Source organism: Stenella coeruleoalba (genome assembly GCF_951394435.1).
Source record: "Stenella coeruleoalba genome assembly, chromosome: 11".
NCBI classification, from domain to species: Eukaryota; Metazoa; Chordata; class Mammalia; order Artiodactyla; family Delphinidae; genus Stenella; species Stenella coeruleoalba.
In genome coordinates, this window is record NC_137157.1 from 47521791 (window position 1) to 47546348 (window position 24558).

Genomic DNA, 24558 nt, shown 5'->3' on the forward strand with positions numbered 1-24558 from the left:
GAAAGATCCCAAATGTTGACATTTTGGGAAAAAATAAACCAAAAAGAAGAAACAGTGTAAAGGTCTTAAGTAGCAATGTGTTTGAGGAACATCAGAGACTAATGTGGCTGAAGCAGCATAGGGAAGGCAAAGAGTAGTAGGAGATGAGGTCAGAGAGGTAGTGGGGAAACTGGTCTTAGTGCCTTGTAGGCCACAGTGAAGATTCTGGGTTTTACTCTGAATAAAATAGATAACCATTAGAAGATTCTGAGCAGGCAAATATTGATGTCACTTTTTTTCAACTTCTGCTATGTGTCATGTATATAGACTGTAGAGAATCAGAGTGAAGGCAGGAACACCACATAAGAGGCTATTACAGAAATTCAAGTAAGAGAGAACAGTGGCTCGGATCAGGTAGTAGAAGTGAAGTTCATGAAAAGCAGTCAGACTCTGTACGCATTTTGAAAATATTCCTAGTTACTGAAAACTGGCATATTAAACAATATAAAGTAAGTACATTAAGCATATTTTTTCTTTATTATTCTGCATCTAGCAAATTACCTTTTAAAAAGTCAAAAATCTGAACCTAAAGATTTATATAAAATGAAGCCTGCCACAACATTATTTATAATAGGCAAAAACTGGAAACCCAAATAACCAAAAATTAGAATGGTAAAATAAATTACAGTAGCATACAAGGTATGATGGAAAGAACTTAATACATTAGGGAAGATGTATGTTTAAGTGTTAAATATTTGTTTTACTCCGTGTATCAAATACATTATAAAACCTGAGTTGTAATCCTATTGTTTTTGCAGTGAAAATTTAAAAACCTGAAAGTATGTTCACTAAAATGTCAAGAGCGATCATCTATGGATGATGAGATTGTGGCTTTTTATTTTCTTACGTTTCGACATCTGTATTTTATAATGATCCCGTAATGATCCTACCTCATTTGTGTAGTTTAATAGTTTAAAAAAATAAAGCAAAACATCCATGTTACATTATTCTTCAGTTGCCCATCTTCCACTATCCCTTAATTACAGGGATAGCAATGCTTCTTCAAACTGTCATTTCAAAAATCATTTCAACCATAGATGGAGAAAATTCAGGAAAACTGGAAAAGAGACCTAATCTATCTACACTCCCAGCTCCACTAGTTTTAGTGAGGTAGATCACAGGATACATGAAATGAGTATGAATCTTTGTCCAAGAACCTCCTGACAATGTAGAAATAAAACATCCTACACATGTGTAGTTAGCATTAACTTCAAGGAAAGTTACCCCCAAAATTGTAATCACTAGCTACTAACTTCCATTAGGGAAAAAAAAGAATTAAAACAAAATTCTTACCCCTTTGACTGGCCATTTGCCCGATTTTCAAAAAATTTTATCTCCAAAATATCATTTACGCCCAAAGAATGAACTGCTTCAGTTAAGTCTTCATCTGTTGTCCACTGCAAGATATTTCCCCCTCATTAACCATCAAAACATATCCAAGATTTTTATTGTTTCCATTTATTTTTTAAGGGTAAACTCAGGATAAACAAGAGAAAAAGCTCAGTGCAAATTAAGTACAATTACTGCCAGTCAGCCTTCAATTTTTAAATAGCACAAAAGCACCTGAGGATATAATTTTATCCCTTGATAAGAGTTTTGGAAATTAGAAGCTACATACCCTTAGAGAGAACATAGATTTTTTTTTTTTTTTAAACTCTTAATGAGTTTTTGGTCTCTTCCAGCTTTCAAACTGCTACAACTTTAAATTTTCAATAAAACCAATGTCACTTGTCACTTCCTTTCCTTAAAGGAAATTATTTGGGGAAATAAACTCCATCTTATGTTTCAATGCAAGATGGAAAAAAACAAAACAAAACATCTAACATGTACTGAGTACCTACCATGTACTTTATATCAACTATTTAATTCTTAAAACATAAAAGTCCTATATCACTCCCATTTTACACATGGGATAGAGAGGTTATAGAGAGGTTAAAGAGCTTTTCCAAGGTTATAAAACTAACGTATGTAAAAACTAAGATTCAGAGGCTTACTTAGCAACCATACTCTTCATAACTACATTGCTACTGTCTCCAATATTTAAAAATTGCTCAGGGGCTTCCCTGGCGGTCCAGTGGTTAAAACTTTGCCTTCCAATGCAGGCGGTGTGGGTTCAATCCCTGGTTGGAGAACTAAGATCCCACATGCCTCAGAGCCAAAAAACCAAAACATAAAACAGAAGCAATACTGTAACAAATTCAATAAAGACTTTAAAAATGGTCCACATCAAAAAAAAAAAAAAACCCAAAAAACTTAAAAAAAAAAATTTCTTCAGACTGGGTAGTGGGAGATAGATCAATTAGTTTTTTAAAAATGTAAACATTTAAAAATAAAATGCTATTAAGGAAATGGAACAGTAACAAGTTTTGATTTCTAGACAACTAAAAAATTTTCAATTATGTGTAACAAATGCTTCTAAGTAGAGATTCAAAAATTCTATAGAACTATTTTAGTAAATATTTAAGATTTAATACTAATAAAATATAGATAACACTGAACATCCAGCTAATGAAACTCCCAACCAATAATAATCCTACAGTCTCATAAATAACCCAAATTAAAATACAATGTACATAGCAGCATTTCCATAAATCAGATTTCAAATTTATGAGCAAAAATGAAACTCAACACGTCTGTAGTATGATTTAGATAATGAAAACTCTTAAAACCAGGAGGTGTACTGTGTTTCTCTCCTGCACTTCTGAATCTCGGTTTGAGACCTTTATGTGAGCATTTTTCTTTGTAAAACTGGGATAGCTGAAGTGTAGGAGTAGTAAAATAAAAAGAATTGATTTGAAGATAAAATCGAACTATATTTAACTGGAATCTCTACCAAAACAAGTTGAATGTCTACAAAATTCAGAACTAGAAGATTTGGAATTTACGATATTTTAAAGGTACTTGTATTTCCCTCCTTGTTGCATAAGGAAGCATGTAGAACCAATCTAGTAACTTCAAATTCTTATTTTATAAAACTGGAGAAAACCAACTACTGAAGCAGTTTGAAATCAATCACCTATGCTTTTATTCATATGTTAAGTCACTTACCCATGTTAGATTTCCAATATATAATGCAATTCTCTTTCCAGTATATGTATAGACAACATTTGGTGCTGCTCCTTTACCCACATCATCACCAACAGTTGGTGGGAGAGTATCCATGTAATCCCGATCTTCTGGGGCATCTCCATTATTTGCAGATGGAGAGATGACATCATCATACAAATCTATCTGATCATGCCCACCATATTCAGCTTCCTGAGATACAGAAATAATGCTCTAGATTATACAATAGTCAGACTACTACTAAACAGATTTGAATGCAAATTCATTCAACTATTTTGTTTTAAACATTTGGTAGAAGACAGAAACAGCCAAAGATCTCAGTACAAATCTTTTCACTTTATGCCACAGACGTATTCTTCTTGAACAGTGCCTATAAAGCGAATTTCTATACAATCAATCCTATTTTCCCACCGATATTTATTATAATACAGGAAATAACATTCCTCTAGGAATAGAATAACATGTAGACAAAATAAAGTAATAATAAAAAACTTTCCATGGAAATAAAATACTCTAAAACAACACATGAATACAAATAGATGGGCTTACATTTTTTTGACACAAAAATATCACAAAAATCAGAGCCATTACAAATATTTTAATATTTAACAGAAAAATACAACTATTGTTTTCTTTGGTATTCAGTATCTTGCTTCCCAACTCTGAAAGCTATTAGTTTTAGAAAAAGCATAGTGAGCTAAGCCATAGGAAAGGGATAAAGAAATGTGAGTATGTAAATGATTCCGTATGTCACAACAAATGAACAGGGGAAAGAGAAACAATAAATAAAACACAGGTTAAACTATCCAAATTAGTATCTATTAATAGTTTCATTATTCTCCGTCAACAAAGAGTTAATGCTTACCTGACTTCTTAGTCAATTGGCAAAAGATATCTACATAGCCAAGAGAAAAGGGATACGAACAAGGATCTAGTAAAGCTTTGCCATTGTCAGCAGCAGAATTAAAGCAATGCTAGTAGATGCCACTTACATGCCCAAGTGATATGCAAGTAAGAGGTAAACGAAAAAAAGGCAAATATGTGAACAGGAGAAAAATGGAAAAATAGGGTTCAATCTGTAAATAAGCACAAGAAAAATGAAATGCAGGTACTGGCAGAACACTGAACACCATTTAAATTGCCTTTGGTAACAGTTACTGGGCCACAGGCTTGACTAGCCAGTATCAGAGGAAAAGTTCTATTTTTATCTTCCTCCCTTTCCACCGCCAAGTACCTAGATGGATGTGAACTATTTTATTCTTATGAGGTAGAATATTTGAGATAATAAGGGAAGAGAGGCAATTACACTTAGGAAACAATAAACTTAAAGAGTTCTGACATAACTCATATCATCTCCATTAATACAATTCACTAAGGATGAATACAAATGGCACATAAGGAAAAGCTAATAGTTTTAGGGACTATTATATGGATAAAGAATGACACAGAGAAGATATCTGTGATGACTGTGAACAGATCAACAAAATATTTTTATTATAGGCCCCAAGGGAACATGGCTGTTGTTTTGTTATTCAGAAGGAAGCCAGAAAAAGATTTTTTAAAAAAGAAACAGAAAAAGAAGAAAAAAATCTAGAAGGGGAAATACCACTTATAATGCATAGCCAAAGGGACCTGAAATTTGTAAAGTCATTTCAGGTAACCTTCTGCATAACGAAGTTATCCAATTTACTGATTATGTAACAGAATCTCTACATAACATTGTTAACCAGGTTGAATGTCTGTAACATTTAACAAGGAACAAAAATCTCAAGCTAAGTCAGAGAACAAAACCATCATTAGCAATGGGCAGAAACTAAGACAAGTCACTGAATAATGCCATAATTTTGTTTGTACAACAATACCAAAATAACCTTTGAGAACTGAGTTTTCAAAAACCAAGCAACATGATCAAATCGCAGTGATAGCAAAAATTAGAAAAAAGAAGGGTGAGTTTTGTTATGAAGTTTCAGTGTAGCTGAAGCTTCAGGTGGCATGGCTGCAGCAGTGATTCCACACACTTAAGATACTAAAAACCTTCCCGCAAGGGGTAGTGGGCACTTTAGACTCTTTGGCAATCCAGTTCTGTACATCAAGTAGAATTATTATTACTATTATTCAAAAGGAGTTGTGTTTCCATCCTCCTCAGCAGAGACTATAATCACACTATATGGTCTGAGGGAGAGTAAAAGAGAATGCAAGGGTTATTAATAGCAGCACTCAAATAAAAGTATTTAGATTTACACTTTCATGAAACAGGTTAACACAACATGATTTTTCATTAGTTGTAAATCTAGGAAAATGTTCACATAAGTAGACATCATTTACAAGCATAATTGCAGCTACACTAACCTGGTGAATCACCATGACTTACTATTTTTGTCCATCCACGAATTCCTATGTTGACACCAACCAATTTTCCATACTGATATGATTCTACCAATATTTAGGATCAGCCATTTTGTCTGGTAGCTGGACTGCTTCCAATTGGTTGAAGTATGATGCTAATTGAGACCATGGTCCTGGGGTCTGATCTCCATGTGGACTAGTTAGGTTCGCTCAGTTCCAAGGCCACAGCCTGTACTTCTAGCCCCAATGGTATGCATTTGGACTTGGTGAAAAAATATTAATGAATCTGAATACATTTGCCACCATTACTAAAATGCAACTCAAAACACATACTCTTCTGTAGTATCAGTAATCTTCCTTTTCAGCTTTAGCATATCACACCTATCCTCCAGATTAAGGAAAAAAAAAATATATATATATACACACACAGAACACATCCTACTTTCTGTTCCCACTCTAAAAAGGGGGAAAACATGCACATTCAGAAATTATGGAAAATGTATATCATGGGTCACAAATAAAGAAGGTGAGCTCTGAAAGTCTATTGGACAAACTTTGTCAAAGAGAGATAGCCCACAGTGTCAAGTTCTACTATGTAGTCTTTTTGATCATTACCATTAGGAAATTTTAATGGCATTCAAAAACAACAACAACAAAAAATAATCAACATTACCCCTCTAATTATTTTAGATACCAAATACTGCCCAATTGTAACTATCTACTTTTCATAGCAGGTAATCACCAATAGAGCCGTACATTATATATAAATTCCAGTAGGCAACAGCTCTTAGGGTTTGTTAAAAAATCCACTAAGTTATTTCATTCCCTACATTCTAATTACTATAATCATTTTAAAGGCAAAGTATCCTTTCAAGATTGTACACTTCAAGATTATGTTCCTCATGATATATGAGTAGCTGTTGCCCAGTCAGAGAAAACACTTAAATTAAGATGGATAGTAAAATAACCAAAATTCAATCAGCTCCTTTTAAAAGCAGTGTTTCTCAACCTTTTTTTCATTATCGTTAACCCCTCCCTCCAAAGAATTATTTTTTAGACATACTTTCCCTAATCACCTCCCATAAAATTTTCATGTCACAGATATACTGTATACCATTATTGGGATGACTGTGGTATAGTTGTACTATATTTTCACTCTCCCTGATAGGCCCAAGACTGCTTTTGGTGGTCCTAAAATTGTATTAATACCACTCCTGCATTCTATGATACTACCACTAATGGCACAGCAAAGGCCACTTGTTCAAAGTCTTCGCAGTAAAAAAAAAAAAAGGAAATTTAATAGTCATTTCCATTTAGAGAAATATAGCAGGGGGAAAGGTTTTATTTTGCATTTACAAAATGTATTCTATACCATGGAAGAGAATATAATATACCAGCACATAAAATCCAACAGCAAATAATCTAATACATATTTATCTTTTTAAAATACTTCACTTTCTGATTTTGTCTGTTTCAAGTAGATATTAAAATTAGTTTGTAATCCCTGTAAAAAGCTCAACTAATGGTAAGGAAGCCAACTTGGTACTAAAAATATGCCACATAAACCACAAAGTGGGCAACTGAATGAACTACTCATAAATAATAAAACTGAGTAAGAAGAGTTCCAGCTCCCTTAAACATTTCTTCTATCCAAGTTTCTGAATCAATCTCTACCTACCTCAGTTTCCACCTTACAAGTCTTATCTTAGAGGGTTCTCTATTCAACATAAATTTATCAGAAATAAGATTTCACTGATATTTGCCTAATAAACTTATTTTCCAAAATTAGCTAGACATTGGCTATAGTAGATACACAATAACTAAATATAAACTATAACGACTCATGATATAAAGGCAAGTAGAGTTATAAGCATGTCTAGGTCTCTAGCTTCCAAATGAATTTTTTCCCACTACCTATATACATTTTCATTTTAAAGTTGGATGGTCAGATTACTAAGTGAGCACTGCTATCAGTGACCTACCACCAGGTACATCAATAACTAAATGCCACATTAAGAGCTTTTGCTCCCCAAACAAGCAAAATACACACCATTTCAACGCACCCAGCATAAGCTTTCCCGAAGTTCATAGAATCTGACTTTCCTCTCCTCTGCCAACAAAAATTCTACAGATAAAGATACACATAAAGGAGTGGTTTCTATAACACATGACCTGTCAGTGTTATATTTATGTATTTGTCTCCCAATCCCACTACAGTGCACTCTAAGGACAGACTATCTAAACTTTGTATCCTTCCTTGTTGGCGTATAACAAATACTCAAGATATATTAAACAATTGAGTTAAAAAATTTAATTTAGTTTTGGTCAAAATAAAAATCTATAATTATTAAATATTAGGCTAGTAACTACTACCTTCAAGTACAAATCCCAGTTCAAACTGAATTGATACACACTATAGAGGCTGAAACCACCCACTTTCTTCTCAACTCCAAATCCAAGGTAGAGGTTTGGAAGTTCAAATTCTTCCACTGGAGCAACTGTTCTCAATTTGGTTGGTTACATGCAAAGACCTTCAACTTAAGAACTAAAAGAGCAGCTATAAGGAATAGTTGAGTCCCTTGTGCCTTCTCCCTTTCTCCAATTTCATTCTTCATTCTCCATTCTTAATTCATCTGGTGAAGAAAGGAACTATTCTATAGTTTCACTAACTTTTTCTCACACCATATCCAAATGAAAGTTTCTTCTAAGACAGCAGAATATCTCATATTTTGAAATAGGTTTATTATACTGTTCTATACCAAAACACACATGGAAAAAAAAGCATCATAAAAGTATGACCATTTAAAATTTAAAAAAATGAAAAATACATGTATTACAAAGAATTTCAAAGCATACTGTGCAATTAAAACTACAGCTCACATTGAAGAACAAAGATTTTTTTCAAATGTTTACAGCAGTTTAGAAGCCAAAGTCATGACCCGTTATACTTAGCAAAACATTTTACTCAACTACAACAAAATAAAGAGTCATAGTTGGGACTTCCCTGGTGGCGCAGTGGTTAAGAGTCCGCCTGCCAGTGCAGGGGACACGGGATCGAACCCTGGTCCAGGAAGATCCCACATGCCGCGGAGCAGCTAAGCCCGTGCGCCACAACTACTGAGCCTGCGCTCTAGAGTGCCGCAACTACTGAGCCTGCGCTCTAGAGCCTGTGCTCCGCAACAAGAGAAGCCACGCTCACCGTAACTAGAGAAAGCCTGTGTGCAGCAACGAAGACCCAACACAGCCAAAAAAAAGTCATAGTTTACTACAGCAACCAGCAGAAGTAATGTCAGTGCAAAGTAAGAGTGCAAAATAAAACAATCAATAATAATTTTGTAGTTGCCTCTAATTCTGATAAAATTTCAGATAAATATTTCAATGATAGTAACATTATTAAAAATGAAGGATGAACCTTAAAACCCACCAACTATCCTTATGTGGCCATATTTTAAACAGGAATTACCACAGCAAGCAGATTACAAAGGCCAGTGATATGCAAAATAATAACAAAAACAAAGTCTCTTTAATCCCATTAACCGATTGAAAAGTATAAATATCTTTCTAGTAAAAATCATGCAACTATGTGTGAAATATAATACTATATGTACAAATCAACAAAAAGTTACATTTTTAAAAGAACCCTTTAAAGCAGTTCCTCATCAGGGTCACAGAATTTTAACCTCTTCTTACCTCCTGCTCAGTCAGCACTAGTTGCTGCACAGGGATAAGCAAGTATCACTACATCCAGCTATACAGGTTAGAGAAATGCCCATCCCAAATTAAACAGGCAAAAGCCTAAAAAATATTTAATTAAAAGGTTCTGAAGAAAGCTCAACTTCTAAAATTGTAGCCCAATTCTTCCTTTATTGTGGGTAGAAAGACAAAGCACATATATTTTCTTGTAAGAAAGCTAATGAAGACTGTCTTGAACATTTAACTCTTCCTTTACTTCCAGATATGGACCCCTTTTCGATGGAATGTTACACTTATTTGATAAATAAAAGGAAAAGAAATTTCCCGAGAAGTCTTTGTCTACTGACCTTAAAAAAGGATTAGAATCTGACTCTGTTTAGCACTCAAGGTAATTTTCTAAACTGTCATTGACACAACTCAGGCATCATATATCCAAAATATAAACACAACAAAAAAGAAAAATTTTTAAACTTAATGTTTGATTACAGTGGGTTACATTTAAATATTCAGTCTTTATCTGAGTAGGAAACATTTAAAGCTAATTGCATTTTTTTTCTAATATTTAAACCAGGGGCACAATCATCCCTCAAAAAAACCAGAAAAGATTTCTAGCTTTCCCTATTTAAAATAAAATCTTTAGCCCCTAGTCAGAAATAAGATCCTTAATGGAAGGGGGAAAAACCCACAAAAACACATTAACCAGAATTTTACTAAGCTTCTCATATGGACCTGGAAAATATAAGAGATAAAGCGATTAGGTGCACTGCAATTACGCACAATTTAATTTTTTAAATGTGTTACTACATAAAAGGGAGTAGAGATGTGAGCAGTAGGCTTACAGCTTAAACGTCACTACTCTAGTAACCCTTCGCAAGGATGCCCAACATCAGACATCATAGCTCCACAGCTAGTCCTTCTAGGCTACTGTGGCCAGTGAGATACCGGAAAAACCTTGCATTCTCACTTTCTCCAGCCTTTCAAAACCCCTCGGAGGACAGTAAACATTTTGCTTTCGGAAATCCGGTCATAGCTACAATCCTTTATTTTAAAACCAACACCACGTGAATTTCGGGTGAGATTCTTTCATCACACCTCTTATCTCTTGGTGAGCTACCGCCTTTTTTTGTTCCATCCAGCCCTCGGGCGTCCAAGTCTTCCTTTTCGCCCGGGCCACCTATCTTCACAGGTATTTTCACCACAAAGGCCAAGCACGAACGACTGGGCCTCAAAGGCACTACAAGCCCTGGGCCACCGAGGCAGGGAGGCAGCGAACCGACTTTTTAAACACGAGCCATGGGTCCGAAAGTCAAAGGACTTGTTGCAAACTTGCCCGCCACGAAGCCGCCTTCCCGGAGTGTGAGGGGAGGAGGAAGAAGGCGCCACGCCGAAACCTGTCGCAAACACGAGCAGGAGAGCGCAGGAAGCAGAGCGCGCGGGATACAAAGGGCCGTGAATGCGGCCTTCCATGAGGCGACCGTGCGCCGACAGAGACAAAATGGAGCGACCGGAAGAATCGGAGCCCGAGCGGCAGGGCCGGGGGCGAGACGGCGGCCGGCGCGCGCCCCGCCAGGCTTCCTCCTCGCCCCGGCGGCCGGGGAGGGGGCGCAGGGGCGGCCCGTTCTCCCCCCGCGCACAAGCCGCCCCTCCGCCCAGGCCTAACACGGCGGGAAGCGCCCGCCGGCCGCCGCCAACAATGGGGAGCGAGGCAGCGGAGAGGGAGGGGTCGGCGGCGGCTGCACGGCGGCCCGCGTCCGCGCTCGGGGACCCGCGGCGGGTGGCGGCGCCTGCCGCCCGCAAGACGACGTGCTAGAACGAGGGGTAAGGAGGCGCCGCGCCTGGGTCGGGCGGCGCGGCCCACAGGCGCCAAGGGCGCACGGGCTGCAGCCGCGGCGGCTCGCGGCCCACGGTGGGCCCCGGGTCCGCATCCCGGCCGCAGCACCGCCTACTTCGGCGGCGTGGGTCCAGGGCCCTCACGTACCTGGTTGAACTCTTCGCCCACATCCGCGTAAATGTCTATGTGGTCCACACCGTCCGCCATCTTCCCTCGGCCTCGGCCGCCGCCGCCGCTACCTCCTGCAGGTCCGCCCGCCGCGGCAGCAGCAGCGGATCTAGCGGCGGGGGCGGGGCGCGCTGCGTCACTTCCGAGGGCTGAGGCGGGGGCGGCAGGGGGCGTGCGTCTGCTGCGCTGCCGCCAGTTCCGCAGGCGGAGAATCAAAACTGCACCTCGGAGGACACAAGCGGTTTCTTTTGTGTGTCTGGATTAGGCTTGGGGGGCAGGGCGGGGAGGGGCGGGGGTGGTCCCAGTCATTTCCAGAGACTTTGGTTTCACGTTGTCCCTGGTAGACTCAAGCGTTTTGTGATATTTTCATTTCTCGGTTTTTCTTACATTTCTCACAACCAGGGCTTTTAGAGAGGTGGAAGTTTTATGTCACGATGAAATACAAAGTGTAGCTCCGCTTTCTGTGAGCGCCCAGAGAGGATGTCTCACCCCTGCAACCTCAGAGACCAGCAGAATTTCGTTTGCCTTGTAAACGCTAGTTACCCGTTGATGATTATCTTTAGTTATTTGCATGCTACTTGTGTCATTTGCATGCTGTTTATCTTTCCATCTGTATCATCGGCATCGTCTTCTTTCCTCTCCTCCGCGTCCCACCTCCCCCCACCCCGAACCTTTCATCTCTCTTCATTTGTTTCCTCCTTTGAGCTGCAGTTGGTTTTCTCTGGGATAGTTTAAATGCCTCTAACTTGAATGCGGTCCCCCTCGGACCCACCCTATAAGGTGGAGGTATCTTCAGGCAAGGGCTTCGCTCTTAGACTCATAGAATGTCAGAAAACTGGAAAAGGTGTCATTAAATCCAAACATCTTTTATAGTTGAGAAAGGGAACAGAGACCTAAAGAATCGGTTTTTCCTAGTGGCATGGTGGTTGGGTATCCGCCTGCCAATGCAGGGGAGCTGGGTTGGAGCCCTGGTCCGGGAAAATCCCACATGCTGCGGAGCAATTACGCCCGTGCGCCACAACTACTGAGCCTGCGCTCTAGAGCCTGTGAGCCGCAACTACTGAGCCCGTGTGCCACAACTACTGAGGCCAGTGTGCCTAGAGTCTGTGCTCCGCCACCGCAAGAAGCCCGAGTACCGCGACAAAAAGTAGACCTGCTCTTCGCAACTAGAGAAAACCCGTGCACAGCAACGAAGACCCAATGCAGCCAAAAAGAAATAAATCAAATAAATAAATTTATTTTTTAAAAAAAGAACCGGGGCTTCCCTGGTGGCGCAGTGGTTGAGAGTCCGCCTGCCGATGCAGGGGACACGGGTTCGTGCCCCGGTCTGGGAAGGTCCGACATGACGCGGAGCGACTAGACACGTGAGCCATGGCCACTGAGCCTGCGCGTCCAGAGCCTGTGCTCCGCAAAGGGAGAGGCCACAACAGTGAGAGGCCCGCGTACCGCAAAATAATAATAATAAATAAATAAAATAAAAAAAGAACCAAAGTGGTTTAACCGGAGTCACGTGGTTAATAAAGAAAGATTTTGCCACCAATATAGCAGTCCTCCATTAAAGAGGTTTTCAGTTACCTGGGGTCAACTGCAATCCAAAAATATTAAATGGAAAATTCTGGAAATAGACAATTTCTAAGTTTTAAGTTGCTACCGTTCTTAGTAGTGTCAAGTAATCTTTAGCCATCCCACTCCAACCAGCCCTGGAAATGAATCATCTTTTTGTCTAGCACATTTTTTTAAATGTTTTTTTATTGTGGTAAAAGTCACATAATATAAAACATACCATTTTAACCATATTTAACTGTACAGTTCAGTAGCACTCAAATTGTTGTACAATTCTCACCATCATCCATCTCCCGAATTTTTCACCTTCCTAAACTGAAACTCTGTCCCCTTTAAACACTAACTCCCCGTTCCCCCTCCCCAAGCCCCTACCCCCCCCATCTACCAATGCAGTTTCTGACTCTATGAATTTGACTATTCTAGGTACCTCGTATAAGTGGAATCAAACAGTATTTGTCTGCATCTAAAGTATATTGGAATGCATTTTTAAGGTTAACTTAATATATGTCCTGCAGACAGATTGTACCTTTTTTTCCCCTGTGCTGTACAGTAGGCACTCACCAGCCATCTACTTCACACATAGTAGTGTACATACGTCAATCCGAATCTCCCAAGCCATCCAACCACCCCTCCCCCCTTGGTGTCCGTACGTTTGTTCTCTGCGTCTGTGTCTATTTCCGCTTTGTAAATAGGTTTATCTATACCATTTCTCTAAATTCCACATATGTGTGTTAATACCTATTAGTCCAGGAAAAAACATTGTATACGTAGGGGTCAGTACTATCTGCAGTTTCAGGCATCCACTGGGGTCTTGGAACATATCCCCTCAGGTAGGTGGGGACTACCACACTTTATTCAAAGGTGTCTCTCCAGTTTGAAACCTTCTCCCATTCTTTATTTCTTTTTCACCTTTTTTAAAACCCACCAAGTTAGAGTGTGTTTCATAAGATACATACTGCCCAGAAATTATTCATACAATGATAAGCCAAGTGATAACTGTGCTTAATATGGTAGAAAAGCTTGGTTGGAGTCTTAGAGACCAGTCTGGTGATCTGGATACAAATTTCTAGTCAGACACTTTACCACCTAGATGACCTCCTTCAAGTTACCTATCCTCTCTCATGTTCAATTTCAGAATCTTTAAAATTGGGGTAATAATATTTACCTCACCAAGGTTGAAGGTTGATAGTGGTTTAAATGACATAGTATGAAAAATGCCTATCTGCTTCTGCTTCTTGGAAACACTGATTTCCTTTTTCCTATGGGGCTTCATAGAAAAAAAGAGCCACTCATGATAAAGGGCAAGAGCATTTTTTAGATTGGTAATGTGGTAGGTGCAATAATGGCCCATCATAGAGTTCTACATCCCAATCCCTGGAATCTGTGAATATGTTACCTTACATTCTAAAACAGACTTTGCAGATATGATTAAGTTAGGAATCTTGAGATAGGGAGATTATCCTGGATTTCCTGGTGGGTCCAAAGGAATCACAAGAGTCCTATAAGTGAAAGAGCAAGGCAAGAGTCAGAGGAGAAGTGGGGTAAAAGCAGTTTTTGTTCTTTCAGTACGCTTAAAAATCACTCCAAGATTCTGACTTCTATTGCTACCTGTGAAAAGTCAGCTGTTAGCATGACTGTTTTTTTGAAGGTCATTGGAGATTTCCCCCTCTGGCTGCTTTTAAGATTTTTTTCTCTTACACTTTGGTTTTCTGCTCTTTTACTGTGTATGTCTGGAAGTGTATTTCTTTCTTTCTTTCTTTCTTTTTTTAATGAATGAATAAGTGGGATTTATTATAACAAATGCTTTAAATATGAGATTTAAAGTTATTGGAAGTGGATTTCTTTTTATTTATGATGCTTGGAATTCATTGGGCCTCTTGAATATATTGATTGGTGCCTTTCATAAGTTCTGGAAAATTCTCAGACACTATCTCTTCAAATATGGCTTCTGCCCCACTCTTTCTTCTCTCCTATAATTCCAATGAAATGTTTGTTAGATCTTTTCTATCCACTATTTCTCTTACCTTCTCTTTTTAATTTTCCATGCCTTTATCTCCCCCATGCTTCTTTTTTTTTTTTTTTTTTTGCGGTACGTAGGCCTCTCGCTGTTGTGACCTCTCCCGTTGCGGAGCACAGGCTCTGGACGCGCAGGCTCAGAGGCCATGGCTCACGGGCCTAGCCGCTCTGCGGCATGTGGGATCTTCCCGGACCGGGGCACAAACCCGCGTCCCCTGCATCAGCAGGCAGACTCTTAAACACTGTGCCACCAGGGAAGCGCCCCATGCTTCCTTTTGAATAGATTTTTTTCTGGTTTATTTTCTGGATTACTAATTCTCTCTCCTATAGTGTTAGATTCATCTGTTGAGCTGTTAATTTTGTTTTTTAGCTTTTTTTTAAAATTTTACGTTCTAAAATTTCTATTTCATTCTTTTTAAAATCTGTTAGGATCATTTTAATGCCATCTTTTTTTTTTTTTTTTTTTTTTTGCCAAAACTGTCGATCTTAGGTTTTATCTCTCTGGATATCATAACTGAATCACTTGAAGAAATAATGTGGGACATATGATGATTTTTTTTCCATAGAGGATTTTCATTTTCTTCTGGCATGCACCTGGTGATACCAACAAACCCAGATGATTGGGAATCTTGGGGAGATTGCTTTAGTTTGGTTTGCCCTTACTTCTCAGGGTACTGTCCTTGTGAAGACCAGCCCAAAATATGGTTTACCAAAATCACCACTTTTGACAGGTTCAGAATTATACTTTTGACAGGTCCTAGACTCCATATTTTGTTCCCCTAGATGTCAAAAGTGGAGTTAAAACTCTCAGCCATCTCTTTTGAATCTAAAAATGCCCCCCAGGACAAAAGCACTCTGAATGTATAGACACTATCCCCTTCTGCTTCTTGGCCAGATAATTCCTTACTCACTTCCTGGTTAGCTTTTTGATTATTTTATTTTATTTTTAAAAGTAATTTTTATAGCTTTTCATTTTAATTTTTGTTTTTATGGCCATGCCACACAACTTGTGGGATCTTAGTTCCCAGACCAGGGATTGAACCCATGCCCTTGGCAGTGAAAGCATGAGTCCTACACACTGGACCACCAGGAAATTCCCATATACAGTTTTTAAAGGTTACTTTCCATTTATGGTTATTACAAAATATTAGCTATATTCCCTGTGTTGTACAATACATCCTTGAGCCTATCTTACACCCAATAGTTTGTACCTCGCACTTCCCCAACTTTCTGATGATTTTAAAATGTTGTTGCAGGGTACATCCTTATTTGGCCACAAAATGAAACACTGTAGTGGGTTACAAAGGAAAATGCATAATAATTATGACAACAATGACAAACTTTTTCGCTTATTGAGTACTTTCTGCATAACAGTCTCTTTGTTAGACATCTTACAGCTGTTAATGTACATAGATGAAAGACAGGAGACTTGGGTTCTTGTCCTGGCTTTACAATTGACTAGTCAAGTAAACTTAGACAAGTCCTTTTCCTCAAGTCCTCCATGAAGGTCCCTCTCAGTTCTGAAATTCTGTTGTTCAGATCTCATAGAATTGAAGGTTCAAGGTGCCTTGGGAGGAATTTGACAATAGTATATGAAATATTGCAGAGGAGTTTCCTTCTAGCTCACCTGCATTAGTTTCCTATTGCTGCTGTAACAAACTACCATAAATTGAGTGACTTGAAGCAATACAAATTTATTATCTTACAGTTTTGGAGATCAGAAGTCTAAAATGGATCTCACTGGGCTAAAGTCAAGGTGTTGGCAGGGCTGGATTCTAGGAGGCTCTAGAGGAGAATCCCTTTTCTTGTTTTATCCATCACCTATAGGCTGCCTACATGCTTTGGCTATGGCCCCCTTTCCACAATCACATCACTCCAATAGTATAAATAATATAAATTAAAATATTTAAGAAGAGTAGCAAAGAGATTGGAAGGGAGATAAGTAATGTTCTAAGGTTCCCTATTGTACATTTGCTTTTTCTCTGTATAGAGGAACTTGCTCTCCTTTTCCATGTACATGGCCTTGCAACAATGGCAACCTCAGCTCCAGAGTTCAAATAACGACTATGCAAGAACATGGCCACCTGTCTTAGTTTCGATTACAAAATCTAAGGAGAAAGCAACTGATTAGCTCCGTTTTAATAGAAGTCTACTCCTAGTCCAATCAAGTTTGTCTAAGGCAGTAGGGTCACAGAGTAACAACTTGGCTTGCAAATTCTACTCGTGTGAGTTAGGAAAGCATGGAGAATTGTCAGTGAAAGATGGTTGCTTTGAACTAAGCGGACACCCCAAAGGTTGTCTAACACATTCCACCTATTGAATGACAACACATAGACAAAAGCCTGATGGTTGGGGAAGGAAAATCCAAATCCATAAATATTTAACACATGCTATCATTCTGACTTACTCCAAATAAGTCAATGCCATAACCTCTGCAGGAACATGATTTTGGTTCTAACATACTACAGGCCATAGTTTAGTGCTGTGGTCCCCAAACTTTTAAAAATACTTACCCCTATCAGTATAACATTTAAAAACATACAGCCATAGTATATGAAAATGTAAATATTATTTCATTGAGACATTTTATATTAACATTTTTATACCATGAACATATATACAAATATACAATTTTAGAGGATGAAATAAATAAGATTTTAAAATGTCTTGCTGGGCTTCCCTGGTGGCACAGTGGTTGAGAGTCCGCCTGCCGATTCAGGGGACACGGGTTCGTGCCCCGGTCCGGGAAGATCCCACATGCCGCGGAGCGGCTGGGCCTGTGAGCCATGACCGCTGAGCCTGCGAGTCCGGAGCCTGTGCTCCGCAATGGGAGAGGTCACAACAGCGAGAGGCCTGCGTACCACAAAAAAAAATAAAAAATAAAAAAATAAAAATAAAATGTCTTGCTAATCATAATGGCCTAGTATTATCATTAGTGGATGTTAATCCGTATTTCAAATCTTCTTGAAATTTTGGGGTTTACGCTTGTCAAATCTGATTGCATCATCATTGTTTTCATCTATATGTACCTGACAAGGGTTCGTATTGGAAGTAGATAATGTTGGTTCTGCCATTTTCCTGCTTTCGCTTGTACTTTCATTATTAGTATTAACTGTGAACCATGGTTTCTCAGGATTGTTTTTAAGACGATTGGACATTTCATTATGGTTAGTTTGGTTAAAACTAGAGAATATAATCTGTAAGTCTGTATAACTGGGCTCTCATAAACTGCCACGTATCGAAATACACTGCAAGTGAAATGTATTAAGTGCTTGTGTGAGGGAATCTTTTTAGAATCCTCTGTGTTGAGGAGGAAATTCCCCTCTTTCCTCAGAATTGCCCCCAGTAGGAGGGATTATGTAGGAAGCAAAAGGAGTTAATGATTCAAAGTTCCTCACTTTCATGGGCCCTTTCCACAATTTGAGACCACTATTCCTTTCCACTCCACTTTCCTCTGTCATACAATGCCCCCTCATGCTGGATGGGGGTTGGAATGGCAGTGGGCATCTTATTGAGTCTAAGTGGAAATTGAATGATGGGGTACATTTAGTTTGGGGTTAAAAGAAAATATTTATGTTGTGTAAGTTATTGCTAGCCATCCTGATATAGGAATGCTTTCTAGAAATTTTTGTTGTTTTTTTTTTTTTTTTGCGGTACGCGGGCCTCTCACTGTTGTGGCCTCTCCTGTTGCCGAGCACAGGCTCCGAACGCGCAGGCCCAGCGGCCATGGCTCACGGGCCCAGCCGCTCCGCGGCATGTGGGATCCTCCCGGACCGGGGCACGAACACGCATCCCCTGCATCGTTATGCGGACCCTCAACCACTGCTCCACCAGGGAAGCCCTCTAGAAATATTTTTATTGCTACTGTGCCAACTCACCCAACTTCTGTGGTACGAAGACACAAGGCCAGATGTCATACTGTGATCTGGGAGTGTCCAACCGTGCTAGGCTCTGGAGGTATGTGGGTAGTGGAGGAGAAACAAAGTTTGAAAGGTATGGAATTATATACTATTCTTTAGAAAATTAATCTAAAGAGACATGCAAAATTTTAAGTGGAAGATCTGGTTCTCATTAATGGCTAGTCAAAATGAAAGTCTCTACTGACAGGAATACACTAAATAATGAGGCATATAAAATTATCAACTCACCATACATTTTTTCCTCTTTTTGAGAAATTCACATGAACTTGAAATTCCTTTTTCTTTTCTTCTTCTAAATAACAATTTGCTTTCATACCTTATTTTGTATTCATAATCTTTTTGTTCTTTTTCTTTAAGAAAGTTCCCTAAATATAGACATATTGGGCCCCAGGAAACCTTGATTCATACCTTCTACATACGTTAGTGACATAAAGCCATTTGACATATGAATTGAGTGAGGACACTAGTGTCAATTCACATATTAAATATTAGTTCAGCTGAAGTTTTCAATTTTTTAAATAAAAATTAAAACAGTACATGATCTAATATCTTTCTATATCCCAATGAACAGATTTGTATACTCCACTTCAGAGACAACGGTTAAACCAACTATTTTGTGATGGCTAAATAAGAAAGACCTATTAAAGTCCAGAAAAGTGAGGCATTCCCTCCTTGAATCAGTCAGTTTCATATTTAAAGCACTGCACTTCCTGTTAACCAAATTCTGTTAGACTGAACCACCTAAAATTGCAGTTTTTATAGGTCAACCGTGGTCTAACATTGGTGAACTCACCCTAATATATCATTTAGGATGTACTCAGCTGCGAGTAAAAGAAAGAGGACTCAAGTTGACACTGAAAGTAAGAAAATATACTGTGAGGTATCAGTGAACACACAAAATTGACTAAAAGGCTTGAGAACTGAATTTGGAAAACAGGCAGAAGAACCAAAGGAGGCAAAGTAGAGTCAGGATCATGTTGCAGAGAGAAACTGCCTAGGAAGCTTTCACCAGCATTGTTGCCACTAGATAATTGCTGTCACTCGGCTGAACTCCACCCTTAACCGTTGATCCTTGCTAGACTGACACACTTTTTACTGAGCTGAAGCCACCTCATACCTATTCTGTGTTGTTTTTTTGTACATTCCCTCAAGATTCAAAGTCCAGGGCTGGAACATTAAGCAAAGGATCATGTACACACTGCCAGGATGATCAGATACTGGCCAAAATAAAAAGTTCATCTCAAGTATGTATAGACAAAATACTGGCTACAAAGACATCCAAATGTTAATATCATTTTTGGGCAGTGGAGATCTGAGTATTTTTAGTTTCTTATTTATTTATACACTTCTGTTTTCATTGTTGTTATAATATATATTTATTAACTGTATAATCAAGAAAAATTTAAACTTTAGTTTAAAAAATAAAAACCATAGAATTAAGACTTTATTGTGCAGTATAGCTATTCATTTGGACTCAGGATGGAGTTTGGAATTTAGAAAATTATAATCCTAATGACACACACCTGATTAAAAAATAAAACCATCTGAAGGCTACACTGTAGTTTGCCATAGGCTATTTTTCAACATTTGTGTGAAAATATATTTTAAAAAATAAACAGTTCTCGCCATGACTTTAAAGTGTGTTGTTTGTTACAAGTGGCCTTATTTTGTGCTTTGTAAAATGTATTTGTCTTTGCAAACAAATCTTTGCGATTTCTTTCTGGAAATTACTGGAGGTGAAATGGAAATATAAAGTCCATGTGAAGGACTGGACTTCAGCAAAACACAATAACATTAATATGAGTGGAAGTATTATTTTAATATCAAAAATCAATTTTTATGGAGCTAATGGGGCTCAAAATTAATAATCATACTGTTTATTTTTTCCTACAACTTATACAGCAACTAAATAAATGTATAAGTGATGACATAATTTATTCATTCCATTAATCAACACACATATATATAAATTTTTTAGCTGCGTGGCTTGTGGGATCTGACCAGGGATTGAACCTGGGCCCTCAGCAGTGAAAGCACAGAGTCCTAACCACTGGACTGCCAGGGAATTCCTTTAACACATATTTTTAATGCAACTACTATGTGGGGGCCACTGTAGTAGGTAGTAATGAGTGTTACAAATATGAATAAAACTCCATCATGATGTAGTAAGAAGTGGCATGGTAACATGCAATGTGACAGATCTAGGCTTGAGACTCAACACTGTCATTTGAGACCCAAGTGTGACATTTTGGGCAACAGTTACTTAAACTCAATAGGACCTGTTGAAAAAAATAGGGATAATACTATCTACCTCAAATAGAGTGTTAGGATGAGGACAAGAGAAATGGGAAAGAGCCAACAATTATTGAGCATATAGTAATACGTGCCAGCCCCTGAGACAAATGCTTTATAAGCATCAGCTCAAATTAGAAAGTATGGGCTTCCCTGATGGCGCAGTGGTTAAGAATCCGCCTGCCAATGCAGGGAACATGGGTTCAAGCCCTGGTCCAGGAAGATCCCACATGCCGCAGAGCAACTAATCCCGTGCTCCACAACTACTGGGCCTGCGCTCTAGAGCCCGCGAGCCACAACTACTGAGCCCACGTGCCTAGAGCCCGTGCTCTGCAACAAGAGAAGCCACCGCAATGAGAAGCCCACGCACAGCAACGAAGAGTAGCCCCCGCGCGCTGCAACTAGAGAAAGCCCGCGCAGCGACAAAGACTCAACGCAGCCCAAAGTAAATAAAATAAATAAATTTATAACAAAAATTATAGTATGTGTGGTGTGTGGGATGTGAGGGAACTAGTGGTCCTTAGAAGCAGTGATACTCTTTTGGAATTCTCTGGGAAGATGTGCCAGTCAGAACGCAGCAAGAAAGAGATGCTACACAATGCGGAAAAGAGATTTTTTTTTTCACACACACACTGTATTTTATTTTTACAAGAGATAAACTGACACCAAGCATTGTAAATGGATGTCCACAACAAAAGCAACAATGATTGCAATTACCAAACACGAAACACACTCATACTATGTCATAATACTGACATTCAGTCCAGTAATCCTCCACTGTAACAGCTCCTTTACTTTGCAGTGAAAATTGATTTGTATATGAAAAGAGAGAATTTAATAGAGCAGTGATTTACGAGCGTGTGGGCAGGGTTAAGAGAAACTAATAAAGGGTGATGAAGCACTGTAGGGCAAGGTTGAAGGGACAAAGAGAGCAATCAGTTACTAAAACTCAGAGAAATCTGTAAATGTAAGAGAAGACCCCTTGCCTAGGCTGTAGCCTTCAGTAGAGGCACACAGTGGAGAGAACCTGGAAAGTAAATACCTGATATTTCTCCGCTCTTGACCTTACATCTCCTGGTAGGGCCTCCTGTTGGATGAACCCAACTGGAAAGGTGGAAGAGGTACCACTGATACGGTCCATAAAGGTCACCTACTGAGGTAGAGAGCAGGGTGGAAAAGGGTAGAAAGTGGATCTGGAGGGTCAAAGAAGAGTAAGTAGAATAGAATGTATAGAAATGAGTAAATGTTACCTACCATGTATATTCACTTGTGGGATCAAAAAGCTAGAAGGGATCTTTCTGGGCCAAGCTTACTTTACAACCTTTATTGTTCTAAATTCTAGCCCAAGACTAATGAGATTAAAGTTTATTAGTCAAATCTGGTTAAGCCTTCCACATGGCCAGTTCAGTGATTTAATTCTTCAATAGTGAGCACTTGTACTAGTTTCTTTCGTTTTTTTTTTAATGCCTCTTCTTCACTCAAGTCAAAAAGAAATGTTTGATCTCAGGAGCTAGGGAAGCTATTATGGGGTTCTGACTAGCAAGCTAGTGTATCTCCAGCTCCACCTCATTTTCATGGATCCTTCCAAAAGGAAGCTAATCCTGCCATTCAATCTTTTTTCTGTATGCTGTCTCCCTTCTTCAAGAAACAATTCCAGGGCTTCCCTGGTGGTGCAGTGGTTAAGAATCCTCCTGCCAATGCAGGGGACATGGGTTCGAGCCCTGGTCCGGGAAGATCCCACATGCCCATGCGTGCGCCACAACTACAGAAGCCCGTGCGCCTAGAGCCCGTGCTCCACAACAAGAGAAGCCACTGCAATGAGAAGCCTGCACATGGCAACGAAGAGTAGCCCCCGCTCGCTGCAACCAGAGAGAAGCCCGTGTGCAGCAATGAAAACCCAACGCAGCCAAAAGTAAAATAAATAAAAGAAAAAAAAAGAAAAGAAACAATCCCAATTACATGGAGCCAGGAAAGGAAATACCTAGGGTAAAGTTACAAACGATCTCTGTACTAGGCTACAACAATGTTTGGAAGCAAGCAGGCCTGAAGAAAAGCAGGCCTGATGTTGATGATAATGATGATGATGATGATAAACCCAAATGTCACACCTATTATACTGTGAATTCCCTGGGGTCAAGGAACACATTTTACTCATCTCTATATTCCCACAGCATCTTGAAGAATGCCTTAGTTATAAAAGGCATTAAATGAATGATGGCTGAATTGGCTTGTTAAAAAAGAATCAAGAAATTTCAGAGCTAAGAAGGACCTATGAATCCAAGTTCCCCTTTTTTTTAATAGAAGAGAAAACCTAATTCTAAACAGGTTGGTGGTAGAGCAGTGATGATCCCACATAAATCTTTGAATAACCAAGTAAAAGAAATTAGAACTGAGATATAGGTGTTTACTAGGTAATGTTGAAAGAAATGAAAAAAAAAAAACTGTTGAAAAGCTTGAGCTCATTCAGTCTCAAAACTGTTAAATTTTTCTTTAACTAGTTCTCAAATACTTTCCATTCTTCTATTATTATTTTGTCCCAGGCCTTCATCACCAACAAAGATGATCTAATATAATGTGCTAGTTTTACAACAGAGGAAAGTGACTTGCTCCAGATCATAATTAGAAGGGATGCATTTGGTTCCCTCTTATAAACCATTATCAAGTTTTGTAAAGTGGGAATGGAATCCTGATCTACTAGCAAATACTGTGTTGCCTTAGTTTTCCTAGCTTCCTTTGCAACTAGGGACTTGGTTCTGGCCAATGCAAGCTAGTTGGAATTCTGCTAGTAGCTTATGAGAAAAGTTTTGCTTTCTTAAGAGATAGGATAAAAATAAATAAATAAATAAATGGGATAGATATAAAGTTTCTCTTCACCTCCCCCCCTCCTTTTTTCTGCCTTGAATGTAAACTTGGTACCAAATGGAGTTATGGCAACCGTATGGCAACCATGAGGCAGTAAACATGTATGTAAAAGCCAACGTGATAATGATGCTAGAATAGATAGAAATAGCTTGTGCTAAGGTTCTGTTCTGGACTATGATAGAACTATCGAATAACTTCAGATATAGGTTGAAAAAAATTATATGTTAAATTGTTATATTTGTTAAATATGTTACTCAAAAAATTAAAGGTAACCTCCAAAATTAGAGTTCTGGAGGTCAGAAAACTGAAATGGGTCTTGCTGGGCTAAAATCAAAGTGTTGGCAGGACTGTGTTCCTTTTTGGAGGCTTTAGGAGGTAATCTGTTTCCATGCCTTTTTGATAAAAGATCAGTCTTCAGCCTTAAAAAATATCTAGCGGAAACATTTGCTGTGTGGTTACTTGCCCAACAACTCCCAAGTCTGCAGCACAGAAATCCCTTTTGAAAACTAAGCAGCCAGCCCCGAGTGGAGCACACTCTACAAAGCCTACTTCAGATGTGGCCACTGAGAAGAATGGACAGGAAGAACCGCCCACAGGACAAAATTTGGGGTCATGGAGAGAAAAGGGCAAGGATTCAGGAGAGAGGTTCCCACTTACCCCACCTGTCCACCCCCAAGCAGCAATAATAGCAACTGCCATATAGGATAACCTAGAGACTCACTCCAGTACCAGTGAAGGGAGTCTTTGCAATTACTGATCTGC

General features: G+C 39.0%; 1 protein-coding gene across 6 annotated transcripts in view; it reads right to left on the reverse strand.

Annotated features, from left to right (window-relative positions):
* Nucleotides 1–11266, reverse strand: part of CPSF6 (cleavage and polyadenylation specific factor 6) — a 33941-nt gene extending 22675 nt beyond the window's left edge. For all 6 annotated transcript variants that reach the window (XM_079938435.1, XM_079938439.1, XM_079938438.1 and 3 more), the window contains exons 1-3: nucleotides 11123–11266; nucleotides 3088–3297; nucleotides 1333–1436 (exon numbers count right to left, since the gene is read on the reverse strand). In XM_079938435.1, the coding sequence (XP_079794561.1) occupies nucleotides 1333–1436; nucleotides 3088–3297; nucleotides 11123–11182 (374 nt within the window). In that variant the 5' untranslated portion in view covers nucleotides 11183–11266. The remainder of the gene's footprint in view (nucleotides 1–1332; nucleotides 1437–3087; nucleotides 3298–11122) is intronic.
* Nucleotides 11267–24558: the final 13292 nt, after the last annotated feature.